This window comes from Bemisia tabaci, chromosome 1 (assembly GCF_918797505.1).
Source record: "Bemisia tabaci chromosome 1, PGI_BMITA_v3".
NCBI classification, from domain to species: Eukaryota; Metazoa; Arthropoda; class Insecta; order Hemiptera; family Aleyrodidae; genus Bemisia; species Bemisia tabaci.
Window position 1 is genome coordinate 72,863,150 of NC_092793.1, and position 15,514 is coordinate 72,878,663.

Here is a 15,514-nt window from a genome sequence, read left to right on the forward strand (position 1 = left end):
AAGGAAGTTTGGCAACGCCTGAAGGTTTATACGGCGTTTTTTCTAAGCACGGCAGAATAGGTCCCGCGGGTTCGAATTCTGTCATATTTTCACGGAGCCGGCGCGTGGATCTGCAGAATTCTACTCGGCCCTAAGCCCTGAAAATGTGAAAAGCCCGGTGCATGGATGTGCCTACTGCCTATTCCCTCTGATGTCTACGGATAGTAAATCTCTATGAGAAACACATATACAGACGCGCCTGTAGCAGCGCAGGGCGGTGTATAGGCGCCTAACTTACTGATGGAGAAGGGAATAGGAGCTAGAAAAATTACCTAATTAAAGGCTTCCTATTGTATGGTGGGCTGGCTATCTTTTCCGTACAAAGTACATTTGTGGTAATTTTTCCGATTATCGTTGCCGCACAAAATCATTTTCGCATAAATAATTTTTTTAGTATGTAGCAACGTCGAGAAAAATATGAGGCATATTTAAGAAAAATGAGTGAACAATGATTGAACAAATTTAATTATTTCTCACCTTATACTCAGCAGTCCAACAGGGATCGTCAGGATCCAGATTTTCGTCCGTGAATTTTCCATTTTCATCTGCGTGCTTTACTTCAACTCCTTCTTAATTTTTGCTTTTTCTTCCATAAATTGTAAGCGAGTGATGTATTTGTAAGTATAAAACGTATGTGTTGCAGTCAATATTTCCTGTTGCGTTTGCGTTTTGTGCGGCAACGATAATCGGAAAAATTACCACAAATGTATACTTCGTGCGGAAAAGATATTCTGCCGTATGGTGCATCTAGGGCCGCATTCAGTGTCGTTCCTTAACAGCTCTTTTCTTGAAGACGGCGCCGTATGGTTTACATTAAGATTTTGGAGACCTTTTTAGCATGTACAAAGGGACGAATTTGTAAAGTTTAAAAGACCGCGGCTCATACGATGACTTTATATCCTTTGATCGAGCGAGTTTCTTTTTGAATTTGACGAGTCAGTTCCGCACGTAGACTCTCCCTTGTTAGCATCGACGAAGTTTGTAGAAATAGCCGTGCGGTAGGTAGCTCGCTCGTAGCGCGGTCGCTTGGTTGCGAAAGTCCTGGCTTCGAATCCGGGTCATTCGCCGGTTTTGCCCGTCGTAATTCCCGTGTCTCGAGGTCTGTAGTTAAAGCTTGACCAGAGCTTTAATTGATCAACAGCAAGCTTACGTTTTAATATTCACAGGTGTGGTCAGGTGATTGATCCTACGCCAGATACCCACATGTCCATGTCTAAACGCTCCAGATGGATTGCTGCCTCAAATGCGTTACTCAAACCGATTCCTCGAAGATGCGGGCACCCGGCGCATCATCGCAATTGTCGAAATATTGTTGCAGGAGAGAGTCTGAGCTCCTCAAATATTGCATATCTTATGTTTTCTTTTCACCTTGTCGTATTTTTTTCCAGCTGATTAATGTTTAACTTTCGTTTTTTACAGGTGAGTACTGTTCTGTTCACTGCTCTTTCGATTACGGCGGTGAGTGAGACCGATTTTCTTGGAGGCTTTGCATGCAAAATACGCATATATTTTTTTAGATCTAGTAGAGTATATATCTTAAAATTTCCACCATTGTGGCAAATTGATCTAAAAGCAAAGAAATTTGTCACGTGGTGACCGCAACGACAGTCTGACAAGGGATGTAGCATTTGAGGTCACAGGATAGTAATTATTTAAAATAGAGCTTGATTTTAGGCCTGCATGAAGTAACCCTGACCTGGCACACACTGGATAGAGTAAATCAGGGAGGTCAGACATTACATTTTTTATTATAAAACTGCAAATTTTGTTGTTAATTTCGTCACATTTTATATTTCAAGAGATGCGTTCCTAAGGAGTCTTTACGAGGAAAGCAATTATGCCACTTTTAGAACCTCAAAGTTTTGTATAAACGGAGTTATAAGTGTTTAAAGTGTTCAAATTTTGTCCGACTTCTCCCATCGACGCTATCCCACTGTGCGACATCTAAAAATTACCAGTCAAGAGTGAACATGAGGACCAAGCAATGAACATCCGCGTCTCATCAACCAAAGACCTTAGTAGTAGTAGAGTAGCCTTAACGAACTTATTCTGTGTGAGCTTTCGATGCCATTGGAACGGTAATTAGTTAGCAAGGCGAGCGGCAACAAATGCCGTCGCTCATGGGTGACTAAAACGGACCGCCCTGCAAAAAACACTTATCTGCATCTCTCCTCGAGCTCTGAGAGTCAAGAGCTTTGCGGGGCTCGTGGCCCACGTTGAAGTTTAGATACGTCAAAAGAACGCGGTTCCGTTTAAATGCGCCGCGACCGACAATCGATACAAGTGACGGGTGTTTGGCTTCAGCTACGCGCTTAAACAATGGCGACCTGAGATTGTGCAGTGAAAGTGAACAATGGGCTCTGAGGGGTGGTTTTGACGGATGACCAGCCGTGCTCTGAGTCACCGAAGTGAACTTGACCTTTTAGAGCCCGAAGAAATTCGAGCCGAGCTGTATATTTAGGCCTGTTCATCCGTCAGCAGAGGCGGTTGGCCAACGGTAAAAATAGACGCACTTTCCCTGGATCCTGATAATAATTTATGAAAATCTATGGGAAGGTTATGAGTTGAAATAAAGTGTTGCGCATGAGGGCGTGGAATTGTAAAGTTATTTCGGATAGAATTATCTGATTCTAAAACTAATCCCGAAGACTGCCGTGCTGAGTATGAATGCCGAATGGGCCATCAGACGTTGCCAAATTTCCTTCGACAAATCATAAATCTCCAGGAAAATTTGTGAATATTGGGCTCCACTCCGATTTTTCAAAAGATTCCGCTTGTGATTTGATCTGATAAGTCTGAAATTATCAAGGAAAAATATTCAATCTTCGAAATTAAATATTTTCAAAGAGGAAATTTGGCAACATTCGAATGCTTTTACGGCGTTTTTACTCAGCACGGCGGAAAACTGCACCGCACTGAATCAATGGGCATTTTTTATCGCCATTTTCACACCATAATTCGCGGAGAAATAAAAGTTCGGTCATGTTAACCGTAAGCACGGTGTCGCAGATTGGCCATTTTATTTGATTCATGTAACTGTATCTTGGGTTAGTCTATGGACCGTATATCTCTTAATCGAGCTGTGCTGCCGTACTAAGGAAAAATGCCGCATGAACTTTCAGGCGTCGCCAAATGTCCTTTGATAAAACTCAAATTTCCTGGTAAAATTATGAATATTACTTAATTTTCCAATTTTTCAGATAATTTGGCTCGCAATTTGACCGGAAAGTCCTGCAAATTTCAAGGGAAAATATTCATAACTTTCCTCAAAAATGAAAATTGTATCAAGAAAATTTAGCAATTCTCGAATGTTTGTACGGCGTTCTTCCTTAGCATGGCAGTGTGTCGATAGTTTTGCTTGGTTTGAAAACTTGGTTGCGTGAAACTGGAGGAACACGAAAATCGTTAGCTCCGTTTTACAATCTCCGCTCCTATTTTATTGTATGAAAGATGAACACACTATCCCGATTGCTTGAAATTTTCACAGGATATTCTTCCCTCAGGGAGGATACACCAGGGGAGTTCCCTAGAAGTAACGTTGAGCATTTTCAATTTTTAAGAACAAAGTATGACAAGAAATATGCGACATCGCAAACCGAGTTATGCGTCACTATAGTTTTTCCGTCGATATATGTGCGAAAGAGCGTGCGGCCCACAGCCTGACAAAAAGTGTATTAATGTCAAATTACGGCGAGGGAGGGTTGAATCTGGACTACCGCGACGATGATTAAGTCATTAGACCCTGTTTTCTGTTGCTCGTGCTCCGTATTCCGTGCTCTGTTCACTCTGTTAACGCTGTTAACGCCGTTCGCATCGTTGTTAACGACATTTAAAGCATGCTGCGCCGCTCGTTACTTAAAGATCCAGGTTATAACGGCGAAAATGTAGGATTTTGAAACGCAAGAATTTCTTGTAAAGAATGAACCTGTTGCCAACTTTAACTGGAGCTAAACGAGTTTTCTCTAGGGGGAAGTCGTTTGAAAATCACGATTGGCATGATTTTGACATAGATTGAATTGGAACTATTCTAACTACAGCAAATGTTACTTGATTTTGTTTGATTTTTTATAATTTAAATAGAAAACTAAGCAAGACTAAAACTTGAAATTGTGTCAGTACGGTATATTCGTCATAACAACGTGTGGATTTACAAGAAACTTTAAGACGTTCAGTAGTTTAGTCTTCTCAACTAATGCATGGAAGAAAATAAGGCAACGTGATTTGCAGTTAGCTTGATTCAGGTTTAGTCCGTCAATTGCGGGGCTTAGGGGACAAAGCGCGTAATAGCAGTTTTTGCTATTTCGAGAAATACGTGTACGAAGTTTCGAAATTACATGGATCCTTATGGCGGAAAGAAAGTTTAAACTGACTTTTTGATACTTTTAAATTCTAATTTGGGTGCGAATTTTTCACAGAATATGCATTAAGACTTTTTTACTTGAAATCCTTCATAACTCAATTTTTTCAATAACTGCACTTATGCGCCTTGCCCTCCAAGTCCTTCAAGTTTGAGTTCCGCTCGAAGTTCAAAGGTGTCGCATCTAAATCGGATTCCGTGTTTGAGAGTCGTTTTTTCAGCCAAAATTCGAGAGTAACAATGATGTACGAATCTTTAAATTTTTTTAGCACGTTCAGATAATGAATGATAAAAAACCGAACTCAACTGCCCCATTACACTGGAAAAAAAACACATTGGATCTAGAGTCCACACTCTCGAAAACATTGACAAGAAAAAATACTCTTGATTTAATCAGATTTAAGCTTAAATCAAAAGAAAATCCGTTCAAATTAAGAGGCTTGGTTCTTGATTTAAGTTAGATTCTGATTGAATCAAGAGTACTTTTTCTTGTCGATGTTTTTAAGAGTCTGGAATGTAGATCCAATGTGTTTTTTTTTTCCAGTGTAGTTTACGGCCTCTTTTTGATTCTACGAGTAGGACGCACATGTTTTCTCGTCGTCGAAAGGAAAAGCGAGTCTCGTTTGGAATCGGTAGACATTTTACGACCTGAAAAGGGCTCATTATACCCTAACGAGCTTAATGTGAAAGCACCCACAACTTGCGCGACGCGACGACGCGACGCTACGCTCGAGCGCACAGGAATCCGATCAAAGGTTGACCGCAGCCCGCCGCGATGTCAGTCGAGCTCGGGACACGCTCGAATCAAAGTGTAATGGATCGTATTCGATACATCGAACATTGTATTAACCAGGTGGTTCAACATGTAAACATTAGCCTCAAAAGTCAATTGAGTAATCTGCGGGATCGGGTTTTTTTGTGATAGATTTTTTATTTTTATGACTACAAAATGACCCGTCGTTTGTGAAGCACGTGTTTGACTTAGTTTTTTGCATGAAGTAAATTTACTATTTTTTCGGAAGAACGCTCAATCGTGAAAATTCTTGGCCATCTTGGTTTGATATTCGAATCTGAAGATTGGCAGTGACATTTTTTGTGTTAGAGGGTTGCCTACCCATTTGGGCCAGAAAAGCTCCATATTTCAACGTGACTGTTCTCTCCCTGTATAGGTATACTCTACCTTGAAGTGGCTGCGCTACTCTGCCGTACTAAGGAAAAACGTCGTGTGAACATTCGAGAGTTGCCAAATTTCCTCTCAGAAAATAGTTATTTTTGAAGAAACTTATGAATATTTATCCTCGAAATTTTCAGGAACTTTATGGGAAATTGAGAACAAAATTATCGGAAAATTGGAGGAAAAATCTTTACAAATTTTCCCGAAAATTGGTGATTTACCGAAGGAAATTTGGCAACGCCTGAAGGTTCATACGGCGTTTTTCCCTAGCACGGCAGTACTAGACCTATGAATTCAACAAGTGTCCCCCGTTCCGTCCCGCAGGACTCGCGGTTGCGGCTTATGAGAGTGCGCTGGAATGTTTGCAGGCTGCGTCGACCGAGCCAGGGGGTCAGCGCTGCTGTATGTCGAGCAAAATCACGTACCTGACCGTAAATTACATTAATAGTTACGCGGTCCGGACTTAGCGAAACAGAGTGGCCGCAGGGGGGCTCTGTTCAGTCGGTTGAAAGCTCACGCATATCCGTGGTTTTGGCACTGCGTCGCAGAACTTAAGCCCCAACTCGGGATCGCGTGCCCAAAGCTCACCAGATTAACGGCCAGTTTCCCAGTCGCGGAGCATTTCCGTTGCCAAGTTTGACTTCTCTGTTCAATAGGATGCCTCTTTTCGCTGAAAAAAGAGGGAGCCTCAGCAAAGAATAAGGACTCACTTTTTGGTCGTTCTCTAAAGAGGGACAGCAAGTACATGTCGGTAATTTTGAGGTTAGGTTATGCGGAGCTTTTTGAGCCCAACAGGGCAGCCAATTTACGAATTCAAATCATCCAGAATGGTTTATTATTGAAATTGTGACGACCCTTCGTTTTTAAGCACGAATTCGACTTTGTTTTTGCATACATTCACACATGTTTGTGGAAAAACGCTTATTAATGGGCATTCTTGGCTAGCTCGGTTTGATATGGGGATCTGAAGATAAGCATAGTGACATTTTTCGTTTTACAAGGTGGACTGCCCTTTTGGGCCGTAAGAGTTCCATATTCCGACTTTTCCGTACACTTACTACATAGGTCCTCTAATGTTTTGCGATTTCGAGGACCGGTAAAGTTCTAATACATATGGATAATGCATTTCTCGAAAAATTCACTGTGTCGCGATAAAAATCAGGAATGGTTCATTTCATCGGGACAATAGGCAACGCTGGAGTTACGTTAAGGCGTAAGAGAACCAATCAAAACTTTAGTTAGTGTCGTTTGCGACGGATACTATACCAATTTCATTATAACGCCTGGATGCAACTATTCGAACTTCATGGATGTCCGTGTTGCATACGCACCTAAATGAAGGCGTTTTGACTTCAGACACTCACCGCCTCACTACCGGCGCAACGCGTACTAGTGCCTACAAACCTAATGGATACTCCAACCACCAATGCGTGAGGTATCCCTGTTAGGTTTGCAGGCGCCAATGCGCGCATCGCGCAATGCGTGAAGTATTCCTGTTAGGTTTGTAGGCGCCAATGCGCGTTTCTTGGTGGCCGGCCGCCCGCAGCCACAGCGCGCGAAAGAGCGAGTGCGAAGGAGCGAGTGAATGACAGGAATCGGACGAAATGCGAAAACATTGGAAGCTAAAACACTCTCCCTATGTAGGCACTCTAGTTTTCTAAATTGAAAAGAATCTGAGCTTCATCTTTGCAAAATCGTTGTAACATTGTGCTCGATTGAGGATACCGATAATTTAAAAATATATAAAAATATAATGTTAAAATTTAAGTTTGGATTTTAAGTGAAATTATTTTAACATTTAATTAAAAAGAAATTAAAATAAATCAAATAAAATGATTAAATCAATGTACAATTTAAATTTAAATTAATAATTAGGAAATTAATCAGCTTCCAACTGTCTCCTAGTTGCATTGCGACACCAATGGAGCTTTTGAAAATCAGGAGGAAATGAAATAAATTTGATGATTTGGAAATCTTAAAAAGTCGGGAAAACTTGAAGGTGCGTGGGAGGGAGGGGGGGGCGAAAAAATATCAGGATGACAAATCATTGCGATCTCTTGCAAGGATCCATTTCTAAGGTTTTACCGCTGAATACTGGAAAAAAACACATTGGCTCTTAAAAACATCGACAAGAAAAAGTACTCTTGATTCAATCAGATTTACGCTTAAATCAAGAACCAAGCCTTTTAATTTAAGCGGTTTTCGTTTCGATTCAAGCAAAACTCCGATTGAATCAAGAGTATTTTTTCTTGTCAATGTTTTCAAGAGTCTGGACACTAGATCCAATGTGTTTTTATTTTCCACTGAACTATACTCCAGGTTTTCAAAAATTGTCCTTTTTTCGTGTTATTTTGGAGACTCCTTAAATCACCTTTAAACACGATGTCAGTCAAATGAGCCCCTAAGGAAAAAAGCTATTTAAGGAACGGCTATGAATAAGACTTAAGGTCCCGGCAACCCTTCACAGAGAATAGAGGCACTCGCTAAATTGAGTCATGTCTCACAAACTTCGCGAGAAACACTTCAACTTTTCGAGGAGTCGCGTTTATTATCCTGCGCTTGAAGCGTCCTCGGGACTCTCGCGTCAAAACTCGGCATCACCTGACGAGTGAAGAGTCATTCCCCCCTTCAACCAACTGATTAAGAAAGAAACAACCCTGGAAATCCACTTTCATAAGATTAAGCTCTACTCCAGAGAGCGATCCATATTCCCCGAGTCGCACGAAGCCCGGTTCGTGCCTTAATGTGATCGGGGTTAAATATTATTTTTTCATCCCCCGACGGTTCTCGTGTTTATCGTCACCTCCCGAAATTCGCGCCAAGATTAGCTTTGGCGGATAATCGGTAACTCTAATAGGTACAACCTGACAGCGCTGTTGTAAAGATGAGCGAATCCTCAAAGACTTCAAATCGAACGCGTGTAGCAGAAAGGAACTAAGTCGCATTGGCTATCGCCAAATTTAACTGGGCAGTTTAATTTTTCTCAAGAGCACGTTCGTGCAGATTTCTTTAAAAATTTCAAGGAATTTGCTCTGTACTATGCAGAAAATGCACTGAAATTTGCACCAAAATCCGCAGAACCGTTTTCATGTAACAAATCAAATTGCCCCATTAAATTTGGCAATAGCAGATGGGACTAGGTGCCTTCCTGCTTAACGTGGTCCAAATGAAGAGGTGCAAATATCGAGAAAAGGTGTGACCAAGAAAGAGGAAAAGTCGCCATTTTTGGGGATTTCTCATAAAATGCCCCCCTTAGTTATCGCAGGTACATTCACCTGCTTTTTTTCTTCTGTCTTTCGTACTTGATAATCTCTTTTTTCAAGTACTGGGCTACTATTCCCGTGAAGGGCAAAAATGTCTCTATGATCAAAATAACGACCAATAAATTGTGAAGGGGTTTCAACCTACTCAAACTCAGAGCCCGTCCAAAACTGCTTAAGCGCTAAAAACAGTTAGGATGGTTTGACCTGTAAGGGAGGGTAATTTTCAAGTCCAAGGGAATAAGTTGGTCCTGTTGATAGCAAATACTTCTTCCGATAAATTCGCAAAGTGAAGCCAAAAATATCGGAAAATGCCTCACTGTAACTGAATCAATTCTTTCAAAGTAAACAAATCGCTGTAAATAAAGAATAGCATCCATTCCGATTCATTCCTTATTGTTTATCGTTGCCCCGCCTTCGTAGGGAGGGTAGGGGAAGCTTTCTTGACCTACTTACTGCGGTTCCTCGAAAAGGAATGTAATTTAAGGCGGAGCGAATTTATTTCGCGCAAGCAGAGATCTACGATACCCGGCGTTTCTGAATATTTATTACAACATTCTCTGAACCTCCTTGCTTTAACTGAATAAAATTCGAATCGTAACGCGCCTCGAGGGGGGGGGGGGGGCGAGAGATTAACAGGAGGCTGTGATGAACAGGTAAAATGGTATTTTTTCGGTGCTCCACCGGGTTTACTTCAAAGCTAACCGAGGGTTTTTGGAGCGCTAAATACGGTTCGACAGAAGTTCTTACAATAATTGACATATTCTAAGATAGTGGCCTCATTCTCGAATCATTCCTAGAACTTGCTGGAAAACTAGCATCGAATTTGCGCTTGGCTTTCCTGAATAGAACCCCTAGGCTTACGAATTTGAAGGCGTTGGCAATACGTAACTAAGATTGGTTACTTGCGATCGGTAAATAACAAAAACGTAAAAATGTACGAAAGTTTGTAAAAAGGTTTTTTTTTTTTTTTTTTTTTTTTTGTCATTTTGAACTTATCCGACCTCAAAGGGTCCAGGGAATAGCTCTATTGGAAAAACTAAGGTAATAACTTCAAATTATCTGTTTTCGTTTAGAATACGAGTATATACAACTTTTTTGATGCTTCAAAAACATGGATTCGGATAATCTTGTTTTGCGCAGTCCAAGGGTTTCACTCAATCATAGAGAATAATTAGGGCAAACGGATTTAAAAACAACAAAATATCGTGAGGAAAATTCTTCTTCAGACCATTTTCAGCGGTTTCCTTCCGCCTAGGCCTTGGAGCGCCCATTGAGACTGTGTACGCATCTCAATTTGCTATGAAGCCTGCTGTGAGTAGGTTTTCTTTTTGCTCTCTTTTCCGTCTCCTTGATATACGGCGTCGCTGTTTCAAGCGGAAACGAATCTGGAAACGGCCGAGTGACCATCAATCGCTTCGATTAGTTTCTCATGCTGTTGTCACAGTTGCCGATCTGTTTTACATAAAGAAGCAACTTTGCTTTTTTTATATATATGGTCAAAAACGACGCGCACACTTACTGTCTGAATAGTACTCTCTGAAATTCTCTAAGTATCAACACGTGTCTGTCAGAAAGTCATTGGACAAGACATGAATTGACTTCGAACTAGGCACATTTGTGAAATTATTCTTGGGACAATGAATTTGCGCGTCATTTTTTTTTGCCATGATGAAAAAGCAAAATACACAAAAATAACGCTGGGGTTTGGGTAGCAATATTTTTTACAATTTTTTTCTGTTATGGGAAACAGTATAAAAATATATTTAAAAGTGAATAAAATGCACCGCCTAGTGACGTCATGTGGCGGCATTTTTCATTTAAACACGCGTATTTTAGCAGATTTGATCATTTTGTCATATCTTCGCCGATAATTGTTGAATTCATGAACCAAGGGTATCCTCACGTTCAGTCCACTCAGTAGTTTCCACTTAAACACGAAATTCATCAAATTTCAGACAGCTGCAAGTTCTCCGTCGGCTCATTCCCCATTCTCATGCCTTTTCGTCACAAGAAACTAAAGTGTCTTACATTATGAATCACTGGGAAAAAAACACATTGGATCTAGAGTCGAGACTCTTAAAAACATCGACAAGAAAAAAGTACTCTTGATTCAATCAGATTCTAGCTTAAATCAAGAACCTAGCCTCTTAATTTGAGCGGATTTCCTTTTGATTTAAGCTTCAATCTGATTGAATCAAGAGTCCTTTTTCATGTCAATGTTTTCAAGAGTCTGGACTCTAGATCCAATGTGTTTTGTTTCCAGTGATTGAACTCGTATCTGAGGCAACTCGGCAACAGGTATTTCTATTTCTAACGGATTACGTAAAATTTTGCCAGTTTTCGAGACGCCGCGCCGCGCCGCCGGGCCGCGTCGCGTCGCGCCACGCGACCGGCGTCCGTGGACGGTGGCGAGTGGCGTGTGGCGTTTAGCGGCGTGTGTCCCGCGATTGGCGACTCATTCATCCATCGGCTCCATTGATAAAAGGCGCGATTAATTATTCACTCTTTTATTGTTTCTCCCCGCCGCCGCCCGCGCCGCGTCTCGCCTCGGCGGAAAATGAGCGGGCGCGGGCGGTGATCGAGAAACACGGAGCCGACTAATGACTTAATGCGCCGCCGTTTCCTGGATCGACCTCGACGCCGCCACCGCCGATGCACGAACGCCTGCCCAGGAAATCGGCCTCATCCAACAAAATCTTACTCATAGGGCCGCATTCTAGTCGTTCCTTGTACACCTCCTCCCGGCTGATTGTTGAGATTGATAGACAAAGCTATAGGCAAAGAAGGGAGGGATCTTATTGATGCACTGGAAAAAAAGAAAAAAAAAGGAAAAAAAAAGAAGAAAAAAAACACATTGGATCTAGAGTCCAGACTCTTAAAAACATCGACAAGAAAAAATACTCTTGATTCAATCGGATTTTTGCTTAAATCAAGAACCAAGCCTCTTAATTTGAGCGGATTTCCTTTTGATCTAAGCAAAAATCTGATTGAATCGAGAGTATTTTTTCTTGTCAATGTTTTCAAGAGTCTGGACTCTAGATCCAATGTGTTTTTTTTCCAGTGTGGAAGCTGATGGATGCAATGGACAAAGAAGGTAGATAACATACACTTAACTAACACCAATACTGCCGCGCTAAGGAAGAACGCCGTATGAACATTCGAGAGCTGCCAAATTTCCCTTGAAAATATGTATTTCTAATGAGATTCACGCACATTTTTCTTTGAAATTTTCAGACATTGCTGACAAGATTAAATGCGTAAAAAATTGTCTGAAAATTTTGGAAAAAAGTACACGCAATTTTCCTAGTAAATTAATTTTTTATCGAGGAAACCTTGCCAACGTCTGAAGGCTCTTACGACGTTTTTTCTCAGCACGGCAGAATACACGAAAGACCCTACAGTTAGTCCATCATTTTCTTTCGTAGTCTATAGGAACCCCCCTCTTCAACCAATAGAATCGCTCCATATTCCCTGTCTTCTTTGTCTATCGCTTCGTCTGTCAATTTCAACAATTAGAGTGGTTGTAATAGACTGAGGGGAGAAATGATGGACTAACCCTAGGGTCTCTCTTGGGTTGCCGTCAGTTGATCTAATACCTACCTCCCTTGTCCATTGCAACCACTCTCCTCCACCAACAGGACCCCTCTACACCGCTCGTGTCTTCTTTGTCTATAGCTTTGTCTATCAATTCCACAATCAGCCCGTCCATGGATAGAAACCAGGGGGTAAACCTACCGGCCGCTGCCCGGCCCAACCCTTAAGGGCGCTTCGTGATCCCCTCGTGAGTTAATCTAAACAGAACGGTTATCATAGGAAGTATCTTCTGTTGATTGCCGCAAAAATCATAATAGTCTGTTTTTGTCTGCTCATCTGCGGAAAATGTTAAGGATCGGGCTGAGCATTTTCAAATTTTACTCCTTCAATTATCCCTTTATTTACTTACTTCAGAGCCTTTATTTGCTTCCAGGACTTTATGTCCACCTACCTTTCGTCCATTAAATAAATGTCCATCGCTATTAATGTCCACTAAACGTTGTGTCCAGTATTTATTAAGTCCACATGATTGAATGTCCAACAATGAATATGTCCAAAATTGTCCAAATTGTGGACATGTCATGTCCACATTTTTTTCTTCTCATTAAAATGACAGGAACCACCTCAAAAATAAATGCATACTACTACTACCTTCATTCTTAAAAACATTTCATTCATGAATCAAGTCATGAAAGAGAACAGACTCTAAGGGCAGATAAAAACATATGTTCATGTGTACACTGTACGGATATGATAAGATGAAAACCAAAGCGGGAGCCTAGGAAACGCTCCAATGCCAAATTAAACATTTTTCAGTAACAGGTGCAGTCAAAATTGAAAGTCCTCTCTAACTAGTTATTTCGTGCGCCTTCAATCTTGTAGGACACTGTGCAACGCCTCTGACGCGAAATCGTTGCTTAAAGCGTTGCGGTGCGGCAGGAAACCAGCGTGACACGCGCTTAAGCGCCTACAAACCTAACGGGATACTTCACGCGTTGCGCAATGCGTGAAGTATCCCGTTAGGTTTGTAGGCGCCAGTGCGCGTTCTGCGCTGCTAACACGCCGCTCCGCTCTGTGTTAGGCTCTAATATTTAAACTCGCGGAGTCAGCGTTTTTCAACTCATGATTTTGAAATGTTTGCACTCTCTGCATTGATTATTCCCTTTTAAACTGATGAAAAAGAAATATGTACTACTGGAAAATATAATGTGTTTTTTGTAGATATAATAGTGGTTCCGTGTCAAAATTAATGATTTCCAAAGTATTCTTTATTCTTTTATGTTTTGGGCTTTTACTGTGCTGCAGCGTGGTGTAAGCGCAACTAAACGCTCAAAATTGGACGTATTTGACTCAAGGAGGTCGATGTACAAATAAGTTAAAAACAAAAAATTGCGTGCTTCTTAGTTTTTTTCCTCTTTCATTAATTTTTGTATAGTTTCTTTCATCACAACTACGGCTCATTGAGATTCATATCGATGCCATTGCTCGGAAAAAGTTTTACAAATATTTACCACGTTTTAAAAATGTAAATGTTTTTAAAATGAAGTAATCAATTTCATTTTAAAAAAAAAGAATGTACATTTAAGGCATATTTTACATCGGAAATTTCAAGGATAGAAATGAAACCAAGTATTTACCAAAGACAATTTGAAAAGATGAATCAAAAGAAGAAATTAACATTTCATTTAAAATATGAGTTACGATAACAACACCTCATTCTCTCTTAATTTTCTCATTTCGATATTGTCAAATATAATTTTACACACGGACTAAAATATGACGCTTGAATTTGATTTTAGTGGACTTTACATTTGTGGACTTAACTTAGTGGACGTTTAAGTAATGGACTTAACAATAGTGTGGGCTTTAGAACTGTGGACGTAAAAATTGTGGACGAAAAGTCTGTGGACGTAAAAAAAGTGGACATAAAGTCCGTGTACCCTTTATTTTTGAGTACAAACTTATCAGAAAACGTTGAATAATCCACCAATCAGATAAACCTTTATGATACGGAAAATTTTACCGTCAATTTCCCTTTGACTCATGATATACTTGTCAGATTCATGGTGACTCAGGGTATTTAAGATCCTAGAATGGTTTTCCCCAAGAGTTCTAACTTGTTTATGAGAGCATATATAAACTGAATAACAAGCTAGAATAAATATGTGAAACTCACTAAAAGCTACTCGATAGTACTTTTAGTAACTCCGTTTCAAAATCATCTTGCCTACGGTTTTTCATAGAGTCATCGTATTCCAGTAAATGTTCACGATTTTTAGAAATTATTGGTTTTAAATTTTTTACGTTGATAATGGATAATCCGTTGTTGGCACCTTCAGAGTGGGCTTGCCTGAAGAGGAAGCTGGTATTTCCATCGTTCAGGGACTTACCTCCATGTTTTAAAAACAGTCTGAATACTTCGCATTGATGAGATTGGCTATTCCCCATGACGCAAGACATCGTTGCACATGATGACCAGGGTCTTAACGACGGTAAAACGTGACAGCAAGCAGCGAGATAGCGATTTTGTGGCCGCGGAGCAGTGGCGTGGCGTGCTCTGCGATACATCGATTGTTATGCCATTTAAACCTATGGAAAAGGATCGATAAACAGAGTGTTCGCAGCGAACACCTTAATAATCGATTCTTTACCATAGGATTAAATGGCATGACAATCGATATATCGCAATTCACGCCACGCCACTGCCGCGGAGAGTATGTTCGCTGCGCAGAAGATGAGTCAGTTTGCAGATGAGCACATTAGTAGGTATCAAATCTTCTCGAGTTATGGACAGTTACTAGGAAACTCTCGGGAAAAGGGAAATTCATTTAAAACTTCCTGCAGCAAACAACATTTGACTGCTTCTTTGTAAACATAAACACTGATTCACTGTTCGAGAGAAGCATCTTCGGTAGCTCACAGGTCACATTCTAAAAATAACTTTTTTACACACAAAATGACGAAAGAATCTTCTTCACAGCAGACAAACACAAAATGTATCAATCATTATTGACTGAAGATAAAGTTCCGTAGAAGGACTATACTTACAAAAGGGCACCGTAGTTTACCTTGTTCTACAAATCGACAGTGGAACTACTAGACCACGCATCTCGTTTCAAAATCTCCGCCCCCATTTTATTTTTTTTT

General features: G+C 40.6%; 1 protein-coding gene across 3 annotated transcripts in view; it reads left to right on the forward strand.

Moving 5' to 3' along the window:
• LOC109033176 (zinc transporter ZIP3) overlaps positions 1-15,514 on the forward strand; it is a 132,070-nt gene that overhangs the window by 63,833 nt on the left and 52,723 nt on the right. The window contains exon 2 of one of the 3 annotated variants that reach the window (XM_072306131.1): positions 1,459-1,520. The exons of the other annotated variants lie outside the window; for them this stretch is intronic. Within the exon in view, the coding sequence (XP_072162232.1) occupies positions 1,459-1,505 (47 nt within the window). The 3' untranslated portion in view covers positions 1,506-1,520. Of the gene's footprint in view, positions 1-1,458; positions 1,521-15,514 lie in introns of those variants that run through there. 3 annotated transcript variants of the gene reach the window in all.